This window comes from Osmia lignaria, chromosome 5 (genome assembly GCF_051020975.1).
Source record: "Osmia lignaria lignaria isolate PbOS001 chromosome 5, iyOsmLign1, whole genome shotgun sequence".
NCBI classification, from domain to species: Eukaryota; Metazoa; Arthropoda; class Insecta; order Hymenoptera; family Megachilidae; genus Osmia; species Osmia lignaria.
In genome coordinates, this window is record NC_135036.1 from 6,249,114 (window position 1) to 6,275,120 (window position 26,007).

The window sequence follows — 26,007 nt, forward strand, 5'->3', positions numbered from 1 at the left end:
AAGGGAAAATGCAGCGAGCGCATCGGACAGCGTTTACACGATAAAACGAGTCAATTGTTATTTCCTCGATCGTCATATCGGTTTCAGGTCGTACACGAGTCGACCTTAGACCTCACTGCTTCTATGGCTACCTCTGTCGGACGTCTTCGTTGGAAATATCGAACGAAGTTGATCTCTCGCGTTGAAAATGTGGTACATTGAACGATAAAACGACAGCTAAACACAATAAGAAGCTCTGAATATTATTAAATATCTCTCCTATTGAATGAAACATATAACACGTTTGTTTTCCTCTCATATATTTTTTTCTAATCTTCTGAACAATGATTCGAAGAGTAACATTGATTTTTGATCGTTTCGAACTATCCAAGGTCTGGATTATTGTTAACGAACCTTGTACTTGTTTACAATTCCCCCGATCGTCGTGCCGACCCATTTTCCGTCGATATTTTTCACATCCTCTGGATCAAGGCCGAGGCGCGAAAAGAAGAAATAGGAAAACTTCGTTCAAGGGAAATACACAAGTTTTCATTAACTTCGGTGTGAAATTAAAATTTGTGCAACATATTTACACCACTTTCTACTTTCTATCAGAGATATATTATTGCAAGGTGTGATACTTCAAAATTTTTCAATTAACAATTTTATAAAAAAAGTAGAATAATTGTAAAATAGGGGGAATTATTAGATAAGTCGATAGATAAATAGGGTTGCAATTTCAGGGGCAGTAGATTAAGTTAGCCAGTAGAATTATTATTAAACCTACTTCAAATTTGCAAAATATAATTAAAATACAATGCAAATTAATTGATACTATTTAAAATTTTCTTTTAGCACTATTTATTTCAAATATGTGTCATTTTCTAATATAAACTATCTTACTTAACGTTGCTAAATTACGTAGAATATTTGTAAAAATTTCTTTTCCCCTCAACTATTCGATTACGTGAAATGTTTCGTGCCGATCACCGATGACTCCCTCAGTCACCGAAACGGGTCGTTCCGCGTCACATGCGTTCCGCGTGCTATCAACGAGAACCTACCACGTGCACGAGTACGAAAATCGCCGGAAACCACGTGTCGTTACGTGTCGTCGAAATCAGTGAAACGAACCGGCCGTCGATCCACGTGCCGTCGGACGGTCAGTAGTACGAGTCGGTCGTCGGTCGGACCGAAATTCGAAATGCGCGTTCGCGGATACGACGAGGACGGTGCGGACACTGGTAACGAAGAACATGGGGACATAATCGGGAGGATCCTCTCGTAGCGGATCGTCGCTGAATGTAACACAATTCTCTCGTCGGACACTGTACAGACGCGTGCGGTTATCGCCCCCCGCGAGTCTGCAGACCCGATTTCAAAGTGCAATCAACAACGTTACACGTGATCCCCTGGCAAATCGGACCTAGATTCGGCCAGCTGCACGACCGCGTTTCTCCTCGTCGTTCGGGATTATCCGAAGAAAAATTTGGCCGCTGCAAAACATACGATACCGCGTAATGATCGACAGTCTACGATACCAGACCGTTCGAACTTAACCCCGTTTGCACACCACCTAGGGGGCAGTCAATCGTTTCTTTCGTGCGAAGTCTAATATGATTATGTAATATCCTGGATCGCTGTTTCAGGGACTTGGAATATGCGTATGCGTTTCCTACAGAAGTTTTCTTAATTTGCTTTTTAATGGGATTGTTATTTGTGAGGTTTTTTTGGCAGAAACAACCGCTATTAATAACCTATATAATGATTCTGCAATGAGGCAATATGTTATCCACATCATCGGAAATGGGACCTTAATCCTCCTATATGGAATTTTGTGCAAAGCATAGGCAGAGGTTCCCTTTATAAGTGGGATTGTTATTTGTGAGTTTGTATGGAGTGTATGTTAACACTTGGATGACGGACCAGGGAGAGACTCCCGAGATAGCGGATCGCTGTTTTATACAGGAGTTTTCTTAGTTTGCTTTTTAATAGGATCGTTATTTGTGAGTTTGTATGGAGTGAATGTTAACACTTGGATGACGGACCAGGGAGAGACTCCCGAGATAGCGGATCGCTGTTTTATACAGGAGTTTTCTTAGTTTGCTTTTTAATAGGATCGTTATTTGTGAGTTTGTATGGAGTGAATGTTAACATTTGGATGACGGACCAGGGAGAGACTCCCGAGATAGCGGACCATGGAAAGAGCCACCGTTCCAGTTTAATTCCGCATTTGAATAATTATGAATTTAATTTTAGGGTTCGATGGTCAATATGAAATTTAATGAGCTCGAACCGAGCGTTTTCCGGGAATTGAAAACCGAGAGACTCTTGGCACAAGTGATCATTACCTACAGCAAATGAAATCTAGTAACAAAGATCCGGTTGCATCCGTCAAAATACCAAGAACCGATGCTTTTGACATTTGATTCCGCGTGCTGGTGATAAAACACTGTTGCGGCTAAAAATACAGCCGAGAGTCGGTCGGTGAAGTTGAACGAGACGGGTTTCTTGGCCTTGCAATTACGCGGTCACTGGCAGGGAGGAGCGTCGAAAAATCGCGGCAACACGAGCCTCTCCCTCGAAATCCTCGGCTTGCATCCGTTCAGATAACGCTTGCGGATCCGCCGCGACGCGACGCGATTAATCGCGCGAGACGGAATCGTTGGCGTCGTCAGAGACGCGGGTCAATCGCATCTCGACACTCTTACCCGACGTCTCGTTTGCTTCTGATGCACGTTGAATAACCATTGATTATTTATAAGAGAGGTCGACGATACGAACGATCGTCTCCTGGCATTCCATGGATCTATTTTTTCGCTATAATCGGTACGCTCATAAATAAATAATCTTTTCGTTATTTTCATTTTTCAGGTCCCAATCCAAATAATTAATTACAGAAACGTGTATTTAAATGACACTAAGGTACGAATAAATGGCACTTATGGCACTTATGGTCAAGCTTAGAGTTTGATCAAAGGCTTTATTAATATTTTTAATAGAAAATGGTTGAAAAGGCAAAAATTATAGATAGATGATATGGTACCATAAAAATGAAATTAAACTATAATTTTGGTATAAAGTGTAATTTGTCAAAGCGTTGAAAGGGTACCGGCGGCCCACACATAGGGGGGTTTAGTGGGTAGTATACCACCCCGAATTTTTAGCTTAGGTGGTATAGGCCCCCTTAGCCGAATAGGCAATAGGCGATAACCAACGTGTACGTAAAAATATTTCCCCTAAAAAAAAAAGAATAATTTGTCAACCCCCGGTGAAACTGGACAGGGAAACACGGAAGCAAGTCAATTACCCCGCGATCTTGTTCGTTCGAGATAACCGACGAAAAAGATGTCCGCGACAATGAATCAGAAATTACGCAAACGTCCACTACCATGCGTGCCGATGCGCACACGTACGAGTGCACACAATTCTTGCCGGAATATTGAATTGCCATTGAAGCAGTACACGTGTCGCGGTGTCTCGTCCTTGGCTCGCGCAAAAATCCTGGGAATTTTCTTGCAAATCGTCGTCACGTGCCGCAGAATTTAACTAGAGGTTAAATCGTCACCGATAACGATGTGAATGAACAGATCGTTCGTAAGTCTTGTTGTTTTTCTTGTTTAAGATAATGAAGATTCTACATCGTAACCGGCCACGTGTATGAAAAAGTATGCACGAGGGTTTTGTGAATGATGATTATTCACTTTTCGATTGCTTCCGGGGTTGCGAAGAAATCACGTCATTTTGACGCGTGTTTTTTGGTACTTTTTTTTAGGATGTATCTTGTTCCATTTTTGTTACACGCGATCTGCTTTTTTGATATGGAACACGTGTGTTATAATTGGGTGACACTGGTTACAATGGTGACAATGGTTTAATTTTGTGGTTTAAGATTTTTAATTAAAATTGGCAATTTTAGATTGTTGTAATTAGAATTTTTCTATTAATTAGAAAATCTAATGATAGATTGAAAATTGCTATTAGAATATTCTACTGAATACTAATAAAAGGTTCTAATTGTAAAGAAATTTTTGTTTTATAAAAAATTGTGCAATTATGAAAGATACGACTTTTCTTATAGCTAGGATTTTTAATTAAAATTAGCAATTTCAGATAATTGAAATATTCTGAGATAGAAATTAGAAAATCTAATGATATTAGATTGAAAATTGTTATTAGAATATTCTACTGAATTCTAATAAAAGGTTCTATTTGTAAAGAAATTTTTGTTTTATAAAAAACTGTGCAATTATGAAAGATACGACTTTTCTTATAGCTAGGATTTTTAATTAAAATTAGCAATTTCAGATAATTGAAATATTCTGGGATAGAAATTAGAATTTTTCTAGAAATTAGAAAATCTAATGATAGTAGATTGAAAATTGCTATTAGAATATTCTACTGAATTCTAATAAAAGGTTCTAATTGTAAAGAAATTTTTATGTTTTATAAAAAATTGTGCAATTATAAAAGATACGACTTTTCTTATAGCTAGGATTCTTAATTAAAATTAGCAATTTCAGGTAATTGAAATATTCTGGGATAGAACTTATATCTTTAGCTCAGATAATAATAAAATCAAATAACAGTAGATTAAAAATTGCTATTAGATTATTCTACTGAATTGTAACAAAAGGTTTTACTTATAAAAAAATTTCTACGTTTGATAGAAAATTCTGTAATTATGAAAATTTTGAAAAGCTATGCAAAAGAAAACTGAAATTTCTAAAATAAAAAAGCTGTTAGATCAATAAAATCCACAATATTTAAAACTGACAATGCTTATTTTCAATAAACAATATTATAAGAAAATTTTCTACTGAAACTTCTGGAACAGCGTTTATAAGTTCTCTACGCAAATTGTACCTCTAATTGATCCAATCTTTTAATTCTAAGGAGAAGCTTCTAAGAGGAATCCAAAAATTGGATCAATTACTTATCAAGGTCGAAATCCTCCTCCTTTTGATTGATCTTAATTGTCTAAACAATCGATGATTAGTTTTGTGATCTCCGAATGAAAATTCCTGAAAGGCATTTGAAATTGACACTTTTATCGAGTCTCGTTTTCCCTCCGGACTCCAACGATTCTACACAACAATTCGCCGATAATAATGTGGATCGGTTGGAGAAAATCGTACACAGCGGAGCCGATTTATTTCCAACGACTATTATCTATCCTTCTCTGCAATTAAACGTTCGCCTCGCGCAACAACGTATCAGGGCATCGAAGGAAATAAAAATAGAAAAAGCAATACCGATTTCCACTGGCAGACACAACGAACCTGTAAACCGACACGATCTATCGACTCCATGAACCAGCGACACGAGTATCGTACTTGATGCATGAAAAAATTAGCTATCATCGGGGATCAGGATTCAATGAATCAGATTTTTCCACCGTCAAGTCATCGCCTTTCGACCCAACGAACCCATCGACGGAAGAGTGTCACCGTTATCAGCAGCCCCCAACGAGTTCTATTCATAGAGAAACGATAATCAGGGATCGGCAACGAATGGTCGGCGAAGGAAAACGAGGGTAGGAGGTCGATCGAGGGTCTGTAGCTCGAAAATACTCGGAATTATCGAGAGGAAATATAGTCAGAACGCGATCGAACGATCTATGCCGCACGGGTACGTCTGATCACACGGGATACCGATCGTACTACACTGATCGTTACCGAACAACACCCGAGAAATACGATTATTTTCGATCGAGATCACACTATTCGACGACGACCACAAAAACGCTGGAAAAATGAGACGAATGAAACGATCTCCTGGATCCCTCGTGCGGGATCTGTTCGGGTTCTTCTGTACCGAAGAAACGGGGATAGAGATGCCGCGATCTCGCTTCATCGACCCCTTCTCTCGATCTACTGTGGAGCTAACCGCACGGATGTTCGCTTACCGCCAACATCCAACGGCGATCTCTCCCTCCTCGCGTTGGACGGAGCCGAACAGCGGACCACCTACTCCTCCGTCAGCCTCCGATCTCATCGGTTCCCCTCTTTCATCTTCTTCCTCTTATCGTGCCTCTCCTCCTAATCCGTGAAATCTGGAACAAGAACCGCGTGGCGAGGCAAGCCGGTACCAGTGGCACCGAGCAACTCGGTACCAACGGAGGTCTCTTCTTAAACGAGTCCCGCGCGCTCTCCGTGGACATAAGCCTTCCACGTCGTTCCGATCGCCATCACGACGATCAGACTGGCGCAGAAAGTTTCCTATTCACCTGGACCAACGATCAGACAGGTCGGGCCGATTAACGATCGCGGTGAAAGGGTCCGAGGTTAATACGCGGTGTTCGCCAGTGTCAATCACCGAGATCGCGACACGTCCAAGCGACCGGGGTGGTTACCGATCCCGGGTCAAATAGTGAGAAAATCGAAGACACGTGGCAGTCGTGACGGAGAATGCATCAGCTCGCGGACCGACGGTGATCGATTCAGGGAAACGAGAGAATAATAATTCAGTTCGGTTGATCGCGTACGTCTACTGTGCCGAAGGCGTGCAAGAAAGTAAAGGAGACTCGTACTGTGTCGATCTATAGTATTTCTACTCGGTTCGTTCGTTCTAACGTCGAATAATGCCAAGAAACGGCGCGATGACGTCCAGAAGGAGCAGAGCGAGGACGATAGTCCTGCTGGGTCTGGTGCTGCTCACCTTGCTCGACACTGTCGGCGGTATACCTTACAAGAGGTCCTTGTTGAGGCTCTGCTCAAAGAGTCTGAGCGACGCCTTGTTCCTGGCGTGCGACGGTCGCGGATACAACGAGCCGTTCTCCTACAGTGGGGAGGACGATCCCCAGGACTCCGTGGGTCCAGGACTCGCGGAGGAGTGCTGTTACCACCAGTGCTCGTACTCGCAGCTGGAACAGTACTGCAAGCCGAAAAAGTCCAGTACCGCGGACGTCGAGTGAGTGGATGTTAGTTTCTCGATTTTATTCTTTTGCTAACCCCTCTACCACCACCCTTTACCTACGATCAACCCTTTCGCCTGTGGCCTGGCTCGTACTGCTTCTGGCATCATCCTGCGCGTTCATTGTTGATCATTCCTGTTAGTGGTTCAGTTTACTCGATAACAGCAGTGATCAGATCAGAATAGTGCAGTCGCTGGTAGGTCTGACAGGATCGTGGAGTGCTCGTGAGTCTAGCCTGTTATTTTCTAATTATTTTATTTCTCAGGGGTTTCTTGATTGTTTCAGTGATAGCTCCGTGTCTTTTGAATTTAGAATATTTATTTAATTATTTAATTGATTTAGAATATTAACACTGGAATTATCGAACTACTTAAAACGACTGGTTTCAAGTTTCTTATTTTAATTTATACATTTTATGGAGGTTTCATCCCTTATCTATTCAATTTTCTACATTATTTTTAATTGAAAAATTAGTCGATAGTTTTAGTGTTAAATATGCTATAACGGTGAACTTCATCAAAGCGAAGTTCCTGATAGTGGATTTTGCGTTTTTTTCGGTAGCTCCGATTAACGATTATGGCCGCTTACCTCTGACACCGTTAACCTTTCCAATAATACTCGATTCTTCGAGCTGTTCTTCGGTATCTCTCGTCGATGAAGAGAAAAAAAAAGAAGAAGAAGGATTTATTAGCTTCGCGGAATCGAGCGGATTTAACTGTTAGATTGAACCGCTCATTATCTAAACGATCCATTATGCAAAAGATCTGCGAAACAATGTTCACCTTTAACGCGGGTTTTTTCCAACCATTTCGAATCCAATTACAAGCGCAGATTAATTCGCCATTGCACGATACTGCGCGCTCGTTACCCTTCTATCGATGTTGTTCAATTATTTATTCACGCGATTCCTCGCGGATCCGCTTCGAACGGAGCGGACTGGTACGAGAATCCGGCTGTGCGGAACGCACGTGCCGCTTCGTTGATAAGATTAATTTTTTAATTTTAACGCACGATACCGACACTGACCATTAACAATTAGGTCCAATTCTTAACCCTTCCGAGGCAATCATAAGAAGCGTTCATATTTAAACTCTTCGAATATTTTAGCGACCCGTACGACGTAACGCTTGCAATTGCATATAATATAAGATACATTCGATTTGCATATCACCTTGTTAAGGCTTGTCAATCCTCATCTAATCAAGGTGAGTCCAATGGACTCGGACACAGTGGTCCGACGTTTAGATATTTCCCTCAAAGATACGGAAATGCATCGATCCTTTTTTTTTTTTGAAAGCATCGGACCAATTGGCAAAAGCACCTATTTACTCGATCGGAATTCTTCGAAACGGGTAATCGTCCCAGCTTGTTGTTATTCTTTCATTTTTTTCTTCTCTCACGATAGAAGAGAGTCATCGAAGCGAGTGGACTTTTACCTCGGTCGATAGTAGGTGGCTCGGGGCGTGTTATTAGCCCGGTCGGTCCCGGTCTTCGCGGACGAGCGGAGCGGAGCCGACGAGAGACAGAAAAGCGGAACGAAAGAGCATCGGGAGAGATCGGTTTCGTATTTTTTTTTATCAACCGCCTGACGATAATCTCTGTCGCTTTTCCTAAAGTTCACGGTTGCGCTGAGTGGCCTCAGCAGGAAGGTTAGTCCGAAGTACTAGGACGATTCCCGGCTAATCTCTGGCTCCGTTTTTTTCATTCTTGTTTCTCGCCGCTCGCGACGGATCTCGCGTGTTTTCGACCCGGGCCGAACGTGGACATCGATACAGATTTCGCGGCCCCTTGTTTACGCGGCGCGATACGAGATACACGTGAATATTCTGGGTTCGGTTGGGGACAGGTCTGTCTCCATCGTTCTGCATTTTTAAATACGAAACGGTTTATTTACATCGTTTCTCTTGCAAATTTTAGGTCCATTCAATGTCTCCTCATAATCGAAAATTAGAAATATTCTGAGGAGAAATTAAATTTCAAATCTATATCTATGTTAATATTCCAAGAGTACATTCGTTAGAAAAATAATAGAGAAATGTAGAAAGTAAGTAAATTTTCAAAGATCTCAAATAGGAAATTGTGTGAAAATTCAATAGAAATTAGAGAAATCAGAGGAAATATTGAATTCTGCGAATAAAATATCAGTAGAAACTGATACCACGTGTCAGACGCGATCGGTCATCTGCACTTCGTTCTACTTCTCCGTTTTTCTCAATGAACCTTATCTTTCTAATTATTTTTATTTTAATAGAGAAAAGTTAAATTAATGAAATATTTAAAAGTATTCATTTGTGATATATTTCCCAGTCCATTGAATGACACTTCCCTTTACTACGTTCGGTTTATATCAATTTATAAACATTCTTACCCGAAAATTTCTGCGATATTTAGTGCAAACTATTTTTATAATCGTTTCTTCTTTTTTTCTTTTCGACACGTCGCTATCGTTCAAACTTCAGACACGGTGGGTGACCTTAAATAGAAGTGTAGGTCTCGTTATCGGATGGAAAAAAAGAACTTTAATCTATCTGAAATATAAAAACAAGAACTCCAAAGATAGAAATAAAAGATTGAAAGAAATCTCGAAAAATTTCATTACTATAAACATAATCGTCAAATAATACACGCGATACACTTATTCTTACATAAAGTTATTATCTTTACTGATTAAAGAACAAAAAAATTCTTCGTTACATCACACGTAACTTATTTATCCGTCGAGTTATGCTAATAATGACACTTAAACCTTATCTCAACAAATCACCACGTTGTGTATAATCCGTACATATTTTAATTACATTTAATCTTGTACTCAGGACGAAAGGGTTATAAATAGAGAATCACCTCCTTAAATACCTTCAATTCTTTTTTTTTTTTTTTTCTTTCAAACACGTCGATCGATATTTATGTGGTTTTTTTTTTTTCTTTTGATCTGATTTCAGAAAGAACTCGATCTGGATCGAGAATTTCCCGTATCCGTCCACGAGGCCGGGAACGTCGTCGTCGTCGGAGGAGAGATCAAAATCGGATATCGACAATGTAGTCGACCATATCAAATGTAGGATCCATGGGTCAAAAGAGGCACGGAAGAAGGGGACTAATATGGACCGTGACGACGACGCCGCCTGCTGCGATGGGAAAAGCTCGCAGAAGAGGCATCGCGGCGGTCATTTCGGCTGCAGGCATCGACGACAGAGGCGTCGTCGTCTTGGCAAGGTGTTTATTCGTTCATTTTCTTTTAATAACCACCTACCAACCAAGTGCTATGATTTTATAATAATTTTTTATCAAATATTTGATCGTTGAAAAAGTCAGAGATAATTTTAACCATTGAACAGGGAAGTCTGGGTCGATCGTGACCCAAACGTATTACCCTAAAATTAAATGTATAATTTTTAAACAAAAGAGTTTCTTAAAGGGACAGTGTAAAATTTAGAAAATAAAATTGATATATGAAGTGCAGAAATAAATTAGAACTGCGGCTCTCTCCATGGTCCGCCGTCTCGGGACTTCCTCCCTGGTCCGCCGTCCAAGGGTTAAATAACGCAACGTTTATCTTACGCATATTTCGAACAAGTCTCAATCTAATTAATAACTATATAAACATAATTCAAGTCACGATACATTTTTATCGTGTTTCCTTACTGATTAATTTTCTTACAACGAAAGCAAGTTGCTATTATTAATTATTAATAAACGCAGAAAAATATCTTGCCGACTCTGTTCAATCGTTTATAAAGCGTTATATTTAACTATAATAATCTCATCAATTTCCTTCTTCTCTTTTAACAGAAATCCTTTTTTCTCCTTTCCAGGCATTGGAAAGGATGCTGGCATCGAACTCGCCGAAATCGAACAAAAGTTCGCCGTTCCCCTAAGAACAAGAGAGAACAAATCCAAGGAAGTGACAGACCTGAAGAAAGAGAAACGACGATGTGCCTGGTATCACGGTGCAAAAATTCTCCCTCCTCTTTTCTCGCCGAAGCGATCAAATATCAAAATTCAACGATTAAACACAAAAAAGAGAGAGAACGAGAGAAGAAAGGATAGAAAACCGAGGAAGAGAACCGTGAAGAAAGGCCGAAAAGGACGGTAGTGTACGCGAGCGTGCAATCAGTAAGATGTCTAGTCCCATTAAACAGTGATAGATAATTAAAGGAAAAAGAAAAAAAAAAAAAAACAATTTTGATCATTATATTCTACGGAGTCAAAGAGAGACGAGTCAAAAAATTTTCGTCGTTCGATCGTCCCACTTGAAATCCACGGGACAATATTCAAGATCGAAGGTGATTCGGATCATCGTGGATCATCTCGACGAAACAACAAGGAAAATGAAGAAGGAAAAATTCTCGATGCAAAAAGAAATCGAGATTTTTTTTTCGAATCGGTTGCGAGTCGAATCGATTAATCGCGACTGGGTGACGACAATGATTTAAATTAGTCGCGCGATCTCCTAGAGAAAGACTTAAATACCAGTGCTGTATAATATATATGTACGTATGTATATTGTTTTTATTTTTGTTCGTTTTTATTTGAAATTTTTCTTTTTTGTTTCTCTTTTTTTTTTTTTCTCGTAATTTAGCTCAATTCTCGATGACCACCTTTTTCTCGGTTGCCGGTGACTCTCGAGCTCCCTTGTCGAACAATGATCTCACTAGTATTAAAGTTAAGGATTTGTTATTATTATTATTATCGTATTTTGTTTTGTTTGTTTTTTTTTTCGTCTTTTTAAATTAGTGCTAAATGAACTAGTCACTAAGGAGAACGATCCGAAGCATCCGGCAACCGCGTGATCGGAAAAGGAAGTCGGAATTGTACGATGCGTTTGATTCTCGAACAAAGGAGCTGGGTCGATTATAACCCACGGTGATTCAATTCGAATTGAACCTTGAAATTTTTTAAATAAAAATTTTTCTGTCTAGGTAAAATATGTATTACCTAAAGTGATGATAGAAATTTGGAGAAAAATTGAAAATTAAATCCAAATTCACTGTTAGAAAAATAAATAAATTTGCTCGGCGACCCATTGTTCGAGGATTAAGGGTTGAAAGTGTCGAAGGAAAATAAGAAAACGGGTCAGACTCGATCTCTTCTATTTTCACCTTTTTCGATCGAACATTTAACAAACTATTGATCGTCTGTCTTTGAAACGATTCATCGGTGGTTCTCTGACACGTTGACGGATATTTTGTATGCCTTCGATCAATCAAGCATACGAAAGTATAATTTTTTAAGTTAATTTTTTAACTTACTATCTCGTACTATTGATGTAGAATGGAGAATGTTCAGAATCTGAATTCTGAATACAATTTTTATATAGTTAGTGTAATTTCAACGTGTTAATATTTTAACCCCTTGCACTCGATATTTGCAATTATTATTTATTTTTTATTATCGCAAATTGTTCGATTTTCAAACGTTTGACAATTTTTCATTTCACCCCATTCGATGGTGTTTTAATTTGAATTCTTGATCGCATTATATAACTTTTAATTAAGGCAACGAAATAGGTGATGATTCGAGTACAAAGGGTTAAGTCCCACCGAAAAAAAAAAAGCGGGGATCTCTGTTTGACAGAACGATATTGTATCAGTGCTGTCCCATGGGGTCCTGACGAAGTTAGACACAAAGAAATCGATGTATTTCGAACGAATATTCATTAGTTACATTTTTATTGAATGTAATGTGATATCTGCCAGCGTTTCTGGCGTATTAGTGAGATTAAACTTCGAAGCTTAGCTTGGACAGCACTGTTTTTCCAAGTGAAAATAAAAGCAAAGTAAAAGAATATTATAATTTTAGACAATTTAACGCGTTTCATACCATATGACTCGTGAATAATATTCAAACGATTAGTATAATTGCGACAATTTTTTTTACGAATCCAAGATTCGATAATTTAGAACATTTTCATATAGCATGAAACGTGTTAAACAAATTTGTATAGTTAAAATAATTTGATATATGGGACAAGGCAACATTGAATGATAAATAACTCATTATTCGATTGTAAAAATAATAATAAATAGACTCCATTCAATAGTGTCTTGTGCCATATCGCAAATTTAAAAAATAATTTTCTATTTAAGAACAATGTCACCGAAAGTTCCATTTTTAAATTATTATATCAATCATTCGTCAATAAAACTGTTATCTAAAACAGCAAAAATATCTCCTTAATATATCCTTCGATTAAATAAAAGGCATAGTAAAGTCTCCGGTAGATCGTAAAAATTTTTACAATTTTCAAACGATTCGTGTATTTCCTTCGGATTGCAACACGTGGCGAGTTATGATTTCATTTCTCTCGAGGATCTTTTTTATTTATAGAATTTTTTTTTTTTTTCTCGGCAATTCCCAAATACTGCCATCAGAAGTTAATTTAAAAATGAAAAATTTTTCTATTCAAACGTTTCTCTTTTCAAAGAATAGACGAACTAGGCGAATTGCAGCGCGGTTTAAAATGCACTATTGGGTGCATTTCGGTGCATCTGCCGACAGATTGAATCGTTAGGCGGTCACGTTGGTGGCAACGTGTCGAACGCGATGCTCGTGCACCACGTTTCGTCTATTCTAGCTGGTAATTTGTACAAAGATCCTCGAGAATTTAATAAAAGAATCAAGAGAGTCTATTGGTAGATTTCGTGACCAACTTATTTCATTGTTCCTGCTTTGGAACACGCCTCATGTTAGAAATTGAAATCCTTCACAGGGTGTCGTTAAAATATTTTATGTTTTACTAAATTCTTTTAATAAAAATAACATAAGAATATATATTTAATATTTTGCTGAATATTTTTACTAAAATCTACTGGAGCTAATAATAACCCTTTCGTTTTATAATATCGAGTCACAGTCGTATAAATAAATAAAAAATATTACTGAAATATGTTTACAAGGGTCCCATAAAGGGGACCCGTTACTAACTACAGAACACAAATGCAATTTTGCACGACTGTATCAGCGAATTTTACTGCTTAGCTGAAAATATAATCGTTGGAGGGTGCAGGTTATGGCCGGAAGTAGTATTTTCAAACACGAAAATAAATTTTACGATTGTTCGCTGAATCCGTTTGCTGGGCTCTTTGGAGGGAAGAGAAATTTTCTTTTCTCTGTTTCTGTATGTTTCAAATTAATAATCGGATAGGTGAACCCCTTGGAAATTTTAAAAATATTAAAAATCATTGGAATTTTGAAAATTTTAGAAATCTCAGTAATTTTGATGATTAAATAAAATTAAAATTCGTAAAATTCAAACTGACTGAAGGTATCGAAAATTTTCAAAAAGAAAATCTCGAGTACCTATTGCAACTCGAACCCATCACTACCTATGCCTCCTATTACATTCTTACAACCATTAAACGCTGCACACGGTTCGCTTATAAATTGGATGATAGTAGCAAACCAACTACGGGACATGCAACTGCACTATGCAACTGCACTATCAACCTAAAGATTCTTCCCATTTGATAGTTCAAGGCGAACCATTATAATTCCCTCGGTTTTTCACGGTCAAATAAAACAGAGATTAATAGCAATCTCTTAGAATATCTTCTAGAAATTCAATTAACATTACAAATATAATGTGACTCGATATTATAAAGCAAAGGATTAAGAAAGACATTAGTGAGGATTTTTGTATTATCATTATTGAATGTTTATAAATAAAAAGTGACGTATTAATTTTCCTGTAAATAAATATGGTTTAAGTAAAAAATGGTTCCTCATGGAATTTCGATCAGACTTCTCAAGACTTAAATAATAAATTAAACGGATGATGTTATTTGAAAATGTCGAACCAATTTTACTTTTCATATGTGATATGAAAATAACGTCCATCTTAAATGAAGTCTGTGTTAACATTGAATTAGATTTAAGTTACGACTGTTTAAAGAAGCAGAATTGTTTGAATCTCCAATCGAGATTCAAACGAGTTGTGATATCCATTGTAAATAAATTTACTATACTTAACTTTGTTTGCTTCGAGCAAATGAATTTTGTAAATAGACACTTGTAAATAAACATTGTATCAGTTTTCTGTAAATAAATTCTGTTTGTAAGAAAGAAGTGATTATTATTCGTTACATTTAACCTTCGTTATCGTTATCATTAAGTCATACACTATCCAATAAATTCACTAAAATCCTCTCTCTTATTACTTTATTTAGTCAAAAAATGGAAGAAAGAAAAGTTAAATTGAATTAAATTAAATTGAATTAAGTCAGATTTTAATTTGGCCAGATTACCTATCAGATAACTAAGTGTACAGTACCGAGCATGGATGCCTCGGTGGATACCTGGGCCACATTAGCAAGCAAAGTACGTTAAGGAGGCGTTCAGTTGGTACCACTGCGAAATGGAGAACAATTCTACCCAGCATACTTTGAACGGGTGTCTCGTGAGGTCGTGAAGGACCCTAGAAAATATTATAGGGTATTAGGAAAGTTAGGTTAGGTATCACTGTGGAATGGAGATCAGCTCTACCCAGCATGCTTTGAAGGGGTGTCTTATGAGATCGAGAAGGACCCTAGAAAATATTATAGGGTGTTAGAAAAGTTAGGTTAGACGCCCAATTAGGTTAGGTACTACTGCGGAATGGAGACCAATTGTACCCAGCAAGCTTTGAAGGGGTGTCTCATAAAGTCGTGAAAGACCCTAGAAAATATTATAGGGTATTAGAAAAGTTTGGTGCATTGTACAATTAGGTTAGGTACCACTTCGGAATGGAGACTAATTCTACCCAGCATACTTTGAAGGGGTGTCTCGTGAGGTCGTGAAGGACCCTAGAAAATATTATAGGGTGTGGAAAGTTAGGTTAGGTATCACTGTGGAATGGAGATCAGCTCTACCCAGCATGCCTTGAAGGGGTGTCTCATGAAGTCGTGAAGGACCCTAGAAAATATTATAGGGTGTTAGAAAAGATAGGTTAGGAGTGTTCCCCAAACTGCTGAGCCCGAATGGCGCGAAAATCAGGGAAGATGAATTATGAATATCCCTCAGGATCAGGTATGACAACAATGCACGATATGGGACCTTTGAGAATGTTTATTAGAGTTTTAGTAAATAAAGGTACCATCCTACCCTATCTCTTTCATAAGGAAAAAAGAGTGTCTTTGGAAAAATTTCCCCACAGAATAAAAAGGAAATTGGATTAGTGTAATAATATATAAAAAAAGTAATCTTTTTATTAAACTTTTGCCTGCTATTTTATATTAGATATACTATGAAGTAGATTTCACTCACTCGGTACTGAGGTAGTTGAATAAAAATTGTAAAAAATATAAGATCCTAAAACAAACACCAAAAAATTCTGAATTTTTTATTGTATAAAGATTCTCAAATAGAGTGTCTATTTGAGAATTTAAGTACAATCGATAATATAGATTTTCGATTCGTTTCCCAGAATCGTGTCCTTAAGATTTCCATTCGACATTTTTTGGCAGTGGCTCAAGAGTCTTACAATTAGTTTTAATATCCCATGCACGGGATTAAACTCGGATTATCGTAACATAATTTCGGATTCGGGCAACATTTAGTAGCGACTGTTTGAAAAATCTTTTTCTTCAGATCCTTTGAATTCCTCGGCATCCTATCGCCGACCTCGTAGAAAAGTTCCTCAAGTTCTTCCGAACTTAAATCGAAACCAAGAAGTTTGTCTGGATTCTGAAAAATAATCATCGATAAGTCTATCGTTCACTGTTTCCTCAGAGTCGTCAATAAATTCGACAAGAATCCTCTGTTAATTAATCGCAACCACAAATTCTTCTCGAAATCGATCAATGAAATCGACGATTGTTTCCAAATTCAAGCAATGTACCTGAATTCAATCACGTGTCGTTTTACTCACACTGGACCTTATCACGGGATAGGATCCCGAAGGTCGATACGAAATAGGAAATTCAGGAACGAAGCTCTCTTCCACCATCGTGGTATCCTGATTCTCCGCGTATCCAATTCCTGGAACGCTGACTTCCGTTTTGTGAAACGTGTTGGTGGCAATGTTCGTCACCGGAAGTCCCATACCACCGAACAATCCAGAAATAGAGGGAACCGACTCCGGGAAAAATTGTCGTTTCTGTTGTTGGACGCTTGGCGCCGTGTCTTGCGATGCTTCTGAAAGGCAAATCACTTTTCCATTCACTAACCTTCGGCCAGAGGTGTTTGCAAATAAGTCGGAGAAAAAGTTGTCGCTCCTTGCAAATTCCTTGCATATGATGCCTTTTTTTCTCGGCTATGTATTGCAATATGAAAACGGCACGGTATACCGTAGTCATAATTATTTAATATTCGATGATTAATATTTTCAAAATTAGGACTTTGAGTGTTTTTATGTATACAGTGAGCAGTGAAACCTTTCCCTAGGAAATTCTAGACTCTTTTTTCCCTACATTTAATCTCAGCGATCTGGAAAGTCTACGTTGCTCTGAAGTGTACATTAAATTTCAAAAAATAAATTTTTTCTTAGGCTCTTTCCTCCCTACACTTAATCTCAGGCAGCTGGAAAATCTACTTTGCCCCCGAGTGTACATTAAATCCCAAAAACTGAATTCCTCCCAAAGCTCTCCTCCCCCTACACTTATTCTGAGCCACCCGGGAAGTCTACGTTGCCCTGAAGTGTACATCAAATTCCAAAAATTGAACTCTTCCCTCTACACATATTCTCAGCCCTCTGGTAAGTCTACGTTACCCCCAAGAATTTCTCCCTCTACACTTAATCTCAGTCAGCTGGAAAATCTACTTTGCCCTGAAGTGTACATTGAATCCCAAAAAATGAATTCCTCCCCCACACTCATTCTCAGTCACCTGGGAAGTCTACGTTGCTCTGAAGTGTACACTGCAACCTAAAGAATGAATTCCTCCTACTCTTAATCTCAGTCAGCTGGGAATCTACTTTGCCCTCAACTGTACATTAAATCCCAAAGAATGAACTTCTCCCTCTACACTCATTCTCAGCCACTTGGAAAGCCTACGTTGCCCCTAAGTGTACATTAAATCCCAAAAAATGAATTCCTCCCCCACACTCATTTTCAGTCACCTGGGAAGTCTACGTTACTCTGAAGTGTACATTGAATCTCAAAAAATGAATTCCTCCTTCTACACTTAATCTCAGTCAGCTGGGAAATCTACTTTGCCCTGAAGTGTACATTGAATCCCAAAAAATGAATTCCTCCCCCACACTCATTTTCAGTCACCTGGGAAGTCTACGTTGCTCTGAAGTGTACATTGCAACCCAAAGAATGAATTCCTCCTTCTACTCTTAATCTCAGTCAGCTGGGAATCTACTTTGCCCTCAAGTGTACATTAAATCCCAAGAAATGAACTCTTCCTTCTACACTCATTCCCAGTCACCCCCAGGCTTCCCAAAGCCTACTTTGCTCCGAAGTGTACATTAAATCCCAAAGACCGAATTCCATCGGGATCAACGGAATGTCTCACCTGTAGGCTCTAGCTTGCCCATCTCATCATCCATCATTTCCAGATCGAACCTAGGGTTGGCTCGTTTGATCCTCGGTCCCTTGCAACTGTTCATAATCACGTCTCTAGCGATGTTCTTGCACTGCAAGGACAGCCTGGAATCCGCTACAGATAACCGTACGAACGCGATCAAAGTCGCGGCGAGAAACGCGGCCCGTATCGCTCGTTGCACACGATGCATCGCTTGCACCAGTTTCTTAACTAAGAAAGCCTGTGACACACTCTCCTGTTTACAACACGAATCGCACGAGATCGTCGATTCCCGATGGTCCTTGCTCCACTCGAGTCGTCTCCGACAGTCCTTCGGACTTTTAACAACCAGCTTATCCGCTCGAACGTGTCGCACCGATCATCTCGCAATCGCGTTTGTTTACCTGACTGCCGCATTTCCGAGCGTGTTTGATAACAATTCGGTATCATTGCTGTGAGAAGGCTACCGCCACCGTTATTACGTCTTAATCGTGACGACATCCCGTTACCGATTACCGAGAATCCGCAGGTGGATTTCCTTTAACGACGGTCAGAGTCGCGGGACGTGGGTCGATTAGGCGTGTGACAGGTTCTTGAATTATTTGCAGCTTCGGATACCAGTCGGAAAGTCATTCGTCGATGGGCTAATATAATTAATATACTTTTGATCAATTTCTCATTTATCATAGCCAATGGTTTCGGAAATGTTGCTATTAATTTTGGAAAGGAAATTACTGCTCCGAGGACACCTTCAAAGGATTTTCATCCTTCTGTTCTTTCCAGTGAAAATTTCCAATTGGTAACGAGTAGCAAAGGTATTTATTATATTTTCTCGTTTTTAATAATTGAATGACTGTTACTAATAATTCCATCAGGAATATTTCATTCATATTCGATTGCTGAATGGTACAGTGCGTACGTGAATCGCGAGGTGTACATTGAGGTACGATAAGTATTTAATTCGAGTGTCAAGCATCCCGTGGCACCTTGTCGTTTTTAAAGAATCCAACTCGACGTACCGCCTCGCTGGCGTCAGACGAAATTAGCGGCTAGATCATTGTGCCCTCGTGTGCACCGGCTAATTGCAAGCGTCTCGACGCGACGCCGGAGCCAATCTTCGGCTGTTCCCCTCTTCGTCTTGCCTACTTTTTTCGATTAACTCCCATTGCACCGACTGTCGCATCGGTCTGCGCACAAAGGGGGTCAAACACGCGTTCAACTACTTCATCATTCCATCTTTGTCCCTCTAAGGCGAGCCACCGACTCTGTACATAGATTCCACGAGTTAATGGATAATTTCTTTCGCGATAACCGCCGTTATTGACTCAAAGAGTTTCGCGGTTTGTCGCGTTCGTCGGCCGCCTTTATTCGAGCCAGGGCCGGCCCTGAGATTTCAGGGCTCCGAAAAAGGGCCACTTCACATATATGACATAATAAAAAGTATCTCAAATAAAATTTATAAAATTAAAGCTTGTATAACTAATTTAGATTTGCATTTACTACTCTTCTTGCATTCTCAGATGCAAAATCGTCTTATGGGGTCCCTGGATCTTGGGCCCTAGGCGGCCGCCTAGTCTACCTAGGCCCAGGGTCGGTCCTGAGATTTCAGGGGTCCGAAAAAGGGCCACTTCACATATATGACATAATAAAAAGTATCTCAAATAAAATTTATAAAATTAAAGCTTGTATAATTAATTTAGATTTGCATTTACTACTCTTCTTGCATTCTCAGATGCAAAATCGTCTTATGGGGTCCCTGGACCTTGGGGGTCCCTAGGCGGCCACCTAGTCTGCCTAGGCCCAGGGCCGGCTGTTTTAATTCTTCGGTACGAGACCATTGATTATTTATAATTAGAAATTTTACTTTTTTAGTTGTTTCAAAAGAATAAATTTATTCGTTGGGAATCTGATCGCTTGTTACGAGAAAAAGGAAAAGATCAGGAAGTTATCGCAAGGGTATTTCGCGTGTCAATGAAAGGAAAAAAATGAGATGCTCGTGCACAGTCGCGATGCAACGTAATTGCTTTGGAATATTTCAAATAACTGATAACGAAACTATGCTGGCTCGTGCGATTTCGTTGAATAATTCTATTTGCGTGTAACGATGCTTGGATACTTTGATCTAGCGCCAACCGAAATAGCATTTCTAATTATCGTTAATTAAAATTATGTTTCCTCATTTTCATGTTGATATCGCTTCGATAATTGAAAACATTGTTGCTCGTGAAATTAACGAAGTGTTATTGTAGGGTGTTCGAGTACATTCGCGATCTAATTTAGCTCGGTTTCGTTTCTGGGTCAGTGGTGCTCCAGTTGAAGCGTTACACGTTAATCGGGATCGTTTATCTTTTAAGGAATAAATTAATGGGCTTTGCGAACAACGAACGTTGTACAATAAATTGTTTCATTCGGGTTTTTGCGTTGAGTAGGAGTTATTGAAAGTTACTTGGAAAATTCTTTAATGGAAGATAAATTACGACGCAAGTTAGTACGTGACGAACGATACGTGAATAATTCAGATAACGGAATTAATTATGTAATCTAACAGAAGTTAACTAAATGAATTTTTGAGAAAGATCGCAGTGGTGTATGATACGATTGAAAATAAAATTTAATAACAAGAATACCAGTGTTAACGTATCCTACATTATATTTATATTAAAAAATAATCATTTTTATATTAAAATCAATGGGTCTTTTTTACTGAAAAGCATAGTCGTTAATAACTTTGCTATTGAACTATTAAAGATTATAATTGTACAAAACAATAGACATTAACACTATTTGAAAATATCACCCCATAAACAATTGTTTAAAAAATAAAAATTGCAACATTTCGAATGTATAGTCCGAAACACAATTTACACATAGATTTTTCCCAAATATTTTATAATATATTTTACATAAAAACACGATCATTATTAATTTAAAATTAAACTTATATAGACTGAGGAAAATAAGGAACGTAGATATCGTTGTTTGTGTGAGTCAACAATGTTTGAACAATATTTTATAAAACAAACAATATGAACATTTCAAAAGATACCCGACTTACGTGGAGGCGTAGACCGTGGCGCTACCTGTTCGCATTTTAGTGGTCCCCTAGCTTAGGGGGTTTGACACGTATGCTGTTTTTCTTGTTTCCGGACTCGTATAAATGTCAGTTCATCAATTGAAAGATATCGTCGTTCTTCGTTTTCCCACGATTTTCTCGCGATCAAGTGCGTCAAACGTCATCGGCATTATCATAGCATCGCGTTCAATGTGACACGTTAACATCTAGTGAACGCGACATAACCTTACTTTCGAACTGTTTTTTAAATAATCCGTCTCCGACTATTCACTATGATCATTTGATTTTAAATCGCACATTGATCGTTTCTAGTTTACAGATCGTAAGGCAGGTTCTTCTTGACAAAGTGTAAAACACAATAGGAAAAATGAGCACCGTTGCTGAACAACCTTGTTACACTTTGATAAACATTCCGACCGATACGGAGCCATTGAACGAGCTCCAACTGAAACAGGATCTCGAAAAAGGCGATGTTCAAACGAAAATCGAAGCCCTTAAGAAAACTATTCACATGATTTTGAGCGGTGAACGCCTACCTGGTCTGCTAATGACCATCATCAGATATGTTCTTCCACTACAGGATCACACGATAAAGAAGCTTCTATTGATATTCTGGGAGATTGTTCCTAAAACATCTCCCGATGGCAAACTGCTTCAAGAAATGATTTTAGTATGCGATGCGTATAGAAAAGATTTACAGCATCCGAATGAATTTGTCAGAGGTTCTACTTTGAGGTACTATTAACTGATACTTGAGATTCACTAATCAAAGTATGAATAATTTCAAGGACGTATTCATGTGTTACAGATTTTTGTGCAAATTGAAGGAACCAGAGCTTTTAGAACCACTGATGCCTGCAATAATTGCATGCTTGGAGCATAGACATTCTTATGTGAGACGTAATGCAGTTCTAGCTATTTTTACAATTTACAGAAACTTTGAATTTCTCATACCAGATGCACCCGAGTTGATAGCAAAGTATTTGGAAGGCGAGCAAGATATGTCTTGTAGAAGGAATGCATTCTTGATGTTGCTTCACGCTGACCAGAGCAGGGCACTGGCTTATTTAGCTGCTTGTTTGGATCAAGTGCCCTGCTTCGGTGATATACTGCAGTTGGTTATCGTTGAGTTAATTTACAAGGTATGTATATCTTGAAGAATGTACTGTCATCATACCTACTTGATCAGTTTCTGACAAATTTATTTTTTCCCAGGTTTGTCTCGCAAATCCATCAGAAAGGGCCAGATTCATTAGATGTATTTACAGCTTGTTGAATTCACCGAGTGCTGCTGTGCGCTACGAAGCAGCTGGCACTTTGGTGACACTTTCGAGTGCTCCCACAGCAATCAAAGCTGCAGCCTCGTGTTACATCGAATTGGTTGTTAAAGAAAGCGACAATAACGTGAAACTGATCGTTCTCGATCGTCTGATTGCAATGAAAGAGAGTCCCGTTTATGAAAGAGTCCTTCAAGATTTGGTTATGGATGTGCTTAGAGTTCTAGGTAGGTTCTAAAGAACAAAGAGAAACGATACACCGGTTCAGGCAATTATTTAAAATATTTCTACTTCAGGTTCACCAGCATTGGAAGTCAGAACAAAAACGTTGGCTCTAGCGATGGATTTGGTAACCACACGCACGATTGAAGAAATGGTCCAACTTTTAAAGAAAGAGGTGCTCAGAACAGCTGGCGGAGAACACGAAGATGCTGGAAGATATCGACAGCTTCTCGTGCGAACGTTGCACGCTTGTTCCATCAAATTCTCAGACGTCGCGGCAACAGTGATCCCTGTGCTGACTGATTTTCTATCGGAGAACAACGAGGCTGCGGCTACCGATGTTTTAGTGTTCGTTCGCGAAGCTATTCAACGATTTGAAAATCTCAGGCCCCTTATTGTCGAGAAACTTCTTGAAGTAATTATCAAGTATCATTGATCTTCCTATGTTTCAATAAATTAACCCGTTCTTCTATTTTCTATCCAGGTGTTTCCACATATAAAATCAGTCAAGGTACACAGAGCAGCACTGTGGATCCTCGGTGAATATGCAACATCAAAAGAAGACATAGAGGCTGTGATGAACCGAATACGCGCCGCCTTGGGCGAACTGCCGCTGCTCGAAGCAGAGAATAAACGTCAGGCTGGCGAGAAATCGTCGGAGGATGGGAATGCACAAGCTGCACCAACGCAACTGGTCACCTCCGACGGGACATACGCTACTCAGAGTGCTTTCAGTGCAGCGTCTGCTCGTAATTGTCTTTTAAAATGTACACTGTAACAAACTACGTAATTTCCTAAAATCCTCTCTCGTTATCCGATAGGTAAGAAGGAAGAGAAGCGTCCAGCATTGGTTCAATACATGATGGAGGGCGACTTCTTCATCGGTGCTTCTTTAGCCACGACTTTGGCCAAGCTGGCCCTTCGTTACAAAAGTCTCGAGAACGACAAGCAGAAGAGCAACCGTATGCAAGCGGAAGCGATGCTGGTCATGTCCAGCGTGTTGCAGCTGGGTCGTTCGGGTCTGCCTACGAAAGCGATGACCCACGACGACGCCGAGCGAATATCTCTGTGTCTGAGGTCGTTGGCTTGCCCGGTGCCACTCGTGCAGACGGTGTTCACCGAGGGTTGCCGCGAGGCTCTAGGCAGAATGCTGGCGGCGAAGGCCGAGGAGGATTCGCAGAATCAGAAGGCGAAGGAAAAGCCAGGCAGCATCGTCCAAGTGGACGACGCGATACAGTTCCTACAATTGAGCCGCGGGTCAGACTTGGCCGGTGGGGCTGGCGACGTGTTCGAACAGAGTTTGAGCGCTGCCGTTGCCGGAAGACCCGGCGCCGGTGGAGACGCGCCAGCTCCCAGCGCGTTGAGCAAAGTCACCCAACTGACTGGCTTCTCGGACCCCGTGTACGCGGAGGCCCTCGTTCACGTTAACCAATACGACATCGTGCTCGACGTGCTCATCGTTAATCAAACCGAGGATACTCTACAAAACTGCACTCTAGAGCTTGCGACTATGGGCGATTTGAAGCTTGTAGAGAGGCCACAGCCCATCGTATTAGCGCCACGAGACTTTGCCAGCATCAAGGCTAATGTTAAAGTAGCATCTACAGAAAATGGAATAATATTTGGAAACATAGGTAATTAAGAATCTCCATTCATTTATACTGTACAGGGTGTAAAAAAATTAATGGTCATGGCTTCAGGGAGTGAATCTACACCCTAGGATCGGTGGACATTTGTAAAAAAAAATTTTACATTAACGTATTCTGCGCATTGAGAAGAAAATTAGTCTGAGAGAAAGAAAAATTATAAATAATTTTTTTTATAAATGTCCACTGATCCTAGGGTGTAGATTCATCTCCTGAAGCCATGAACATTGATTGTTTTACACCCTGTACAAAATTTTAGAACGTATTGAACTAAGGATATTTATTGATTGATTTTCAGTTTATGATGTATCCGGCGCGGGTTCCGATAGAAGCGTAGTCGTCTTGAACGATATACATATCGACATAATGGATTACATAGTGCCAGCAACGTGTACCGATGCCGAGTTCAGGCAAATGTGGGCAGAATTCGAATGGGAGAACAAGGTGTCTGTAAACACGACACTGTCAGACTTGAGAGAGTATCTTGCTCATCTCTTGAAGTCTACCAATATGCGTTGTCTTACTCCGGAAAAGGTATTTTTTCTCGTTTTCTATCCATGTGAAGAATACTGAATTGCTAAGGGGAAACGTGTTTCTATTTCAGGCACTTTCTGGACAGTGCGGTTTCATGGCGGCGAATATGTACGCAAAATCTATATTCGGAGAGGACGCACTGGCCAACATGTCTATCGAGAAACCATTGAATAAACCGGACGCGCCGGTGGTCGGTCATATACGTATCAGAGCGAAGAGCCAAGGGATGGCGTTATCGTTAGGGGATAAAATTAATTCCACGCAGAAAGGACCACAGAGCAAAGTTGTGCAAGCCGCTTAAAACGCGTAGTAATTAAATCCGTTTCACGTATCCTCAGTATTCGAGTCGTTTCGGGGGAAAAAAAGCGTAGCCAATTGAATTTATTCAAAAGATGGGTTTTATAAATGGCGCGTCTCGTTTGTCTTCGGTCAATTCCACACGATTTAAGGTTTCTTCTAACGCAGTGACGTTCAAACTATATTTTATACGACCAGAATATATTGGTATTCATGCGTTGCTTTATTTTCTTAATTAGATATTCTTGCTGTACCCGAAAGCGAAGAAATATATGTACACGATATACTTTAGCTACACGAACTTCTATTTTATTCTGTTGAAACTAACGTTTCTAATGCATACGATATTTTTTACAAAATAAAGAACAAGTACTTTACATTGTATTCTATCACTCGTTTTACACTGTTTTCTTCTCAACTTCTTGCTAAGAAATTTTTCTTTTTTTGATTTAACGCTAAGTTTCGCAGATTTTGATCTGTACACTAAAACAAGTGTAATAATATGAAAATAAAATAAATTCATCATATTTTATGTCAATCTATGTAAAGGTGCTTTGAAAGCAGTACTGTTACTGTCGTTTAGCAGTGAAGAGGTAATAGAAAATTGTCTCTTCCTTT

At 39.3% G+C, this 26,007-nt stretch overlaps 3 protein-coding genes across 7 annotated transcripts; 2 read left to right on the forward strand and 1 right to left on the reverse strand.

Moving 5' to 3' along the window:
- The first annotated feature begins 5,916 nt into the window (after positions 1-5,916).
- Positions 5,917-11,465, forward strand: LOC117607937 (uncharacterized). The gene is made up of 3 exons (XM_034332222.2): positions 5,917-6,891; positions 9,838-10,111; positions 10,711-11,465. The coding sequence occupies exons 1-3, from the start codon at positions 6,563-6,565 to the stop codon at positions 10,771-10,773; spliced, it is 666 nt and encodes a 221-aa protein (XP_034188113.1). The 5' UTR covers positions 5,917-6,562; the 3' UTR covers positions 10,774-11,465.
- Positions 11,466-14,235: 2,770 nt separating this feature from the next.
- LOC117607936 (uncharacterized) lies at positions 14,236-21,525 on the reverse strand. The gene is made up of 4 exons (XM_034332221.2): positions 21,396-21,525; positions 18,332-19,605; positions 16,743-17,008; positions 14,236-16,558 (listed from the first exon to the last, which is right to left on the reverse strand). The coding sequence occupies exons 2-4, from the start codon at positions 18,549-18,551 to the stop codon at positions 16,364-16,366; spliced, it is 681 nt and encodes a 226-aa protein (XP_034188112.1). The 5' UTR covers positions 18,552-19,605; positions 21,396-21,525; the 3' UTR covers positions 14,236-16,363.
- On the forward strand, positions 21,341-25,921 carry betaCOP (coatomer subunit beta). Of its 5 annotated transcripts, none has more exons than XM_034332214.2 (9): positions 21,341-21,463; positions 21,726-22,148; positions 22,222-22,555; positions 22,629-22,917; positions 22,987-23,327; positions 23,397-23,661; positions 23,734-24,546; positions 24,857-25,092; positions 25,163-25,921. In XM_034332214.2, the coding sequence occupies exons 2-9, from the start codon at positions 21,781-21,783 to the stop codon at positions 25,391-25,393; spliced, it is 2,877 nt and encodes a 958-aa protein (XP_034188105.1). In that variant the 5' UTR covers positions 21,341-21,463; positions 21,726-21,780; the 3' UTR covers positions 25,394-25,921. The 5 variants fall into 5 exon arrangements, with proteins under 5 accessions (XP_034188105.1, XP_034188106.1, XP_034188104.1 ...); XM_034332215.2 differs by having other exon boundaries at positions 21,419-21,499; positions 21,733-22,148; XM_034332213.2 differs by having other exon boundaries at positions 21,429-21,499.
- The last annotated feature ends 86 nt before the right edge of the window (positions 25,922-26,007 follow it).

What these genes read in the sequence shown, in the direction of transcription:
- LOC117607937 (XM_034332222.2), top strand. Translation starts at nt 6,563, where the DNA reads ATGCCAAGAAACGGCGCGATGACGTCCAGAAGGAGCAGAGCGAGGACG. An exon ending in TCCAGTACCGCGGACGTCGA is followed by an intron (nt 6,892 to 9,837) that starts GTGAGTGGATGT and finishes ATCTGATTTCAG; the next exon opens with AAAGAACTCGATCTGGATCG. An exon ending in GGCGTCGTCGTCTTGGCAAG is followed by an intron (nt 10,112 to 10,710) that starts GTGTTTATTCGT and finishes TCTCCTTTCCAG; the next exon opens with GCATTGGAAAGGATGCTGGC.
- LOC117607936 (XM_034332221.2), bottom strand. Translation starts at nt 18,551, where the DNA reads ATGCATCGTGTGCAACGAGCGATACGGGCCGCGTTTCTCGCCGCGACT. An exon ending in GGGCAAGCTAGAGCCTACAG is followed by an intron (nt 17,009 to 18,331) that starts GTGAGACATTCC and finishes TTTGCCTTTCAG; the next exon opens with AAGCATCGCAAGACACGGCG. An exon ending in ATCCCGTGATAAGGTCCAGT is followed by an intron (nt 16,559 to 16,742) that starts GTGAGTAAAACG and finishes ATTATTTTTCAG; the next exon opens with AATCCAGACAAACTTCTTGG.
- betaCOP (XM_034332214.2), top strand. Translation starts at nt 21,781, where the DNA reads ATGAGCACCGTTGCTGAACAACCTTGTTACACTTTGATAAACATTCCG. An exon ending in TTTCAGTGCAGCGTCTGCTC is followed by an intron (nt 23,662 to 23,733) that starts GTAATTGTCTTT and finishes GTTATCCGATAG; the next exon opens with GTAAGAAGGAAGAGAAGCGT. An exon ending in GTTGTCTTACTCCGGAAAAG is followed by an intron (nt 25,093 to 25,162) that starts GTATTTTTTCTC and finishes TTTCTATTTCAG; the next exon opens with GCACTTTCTGGACAGTGCGG.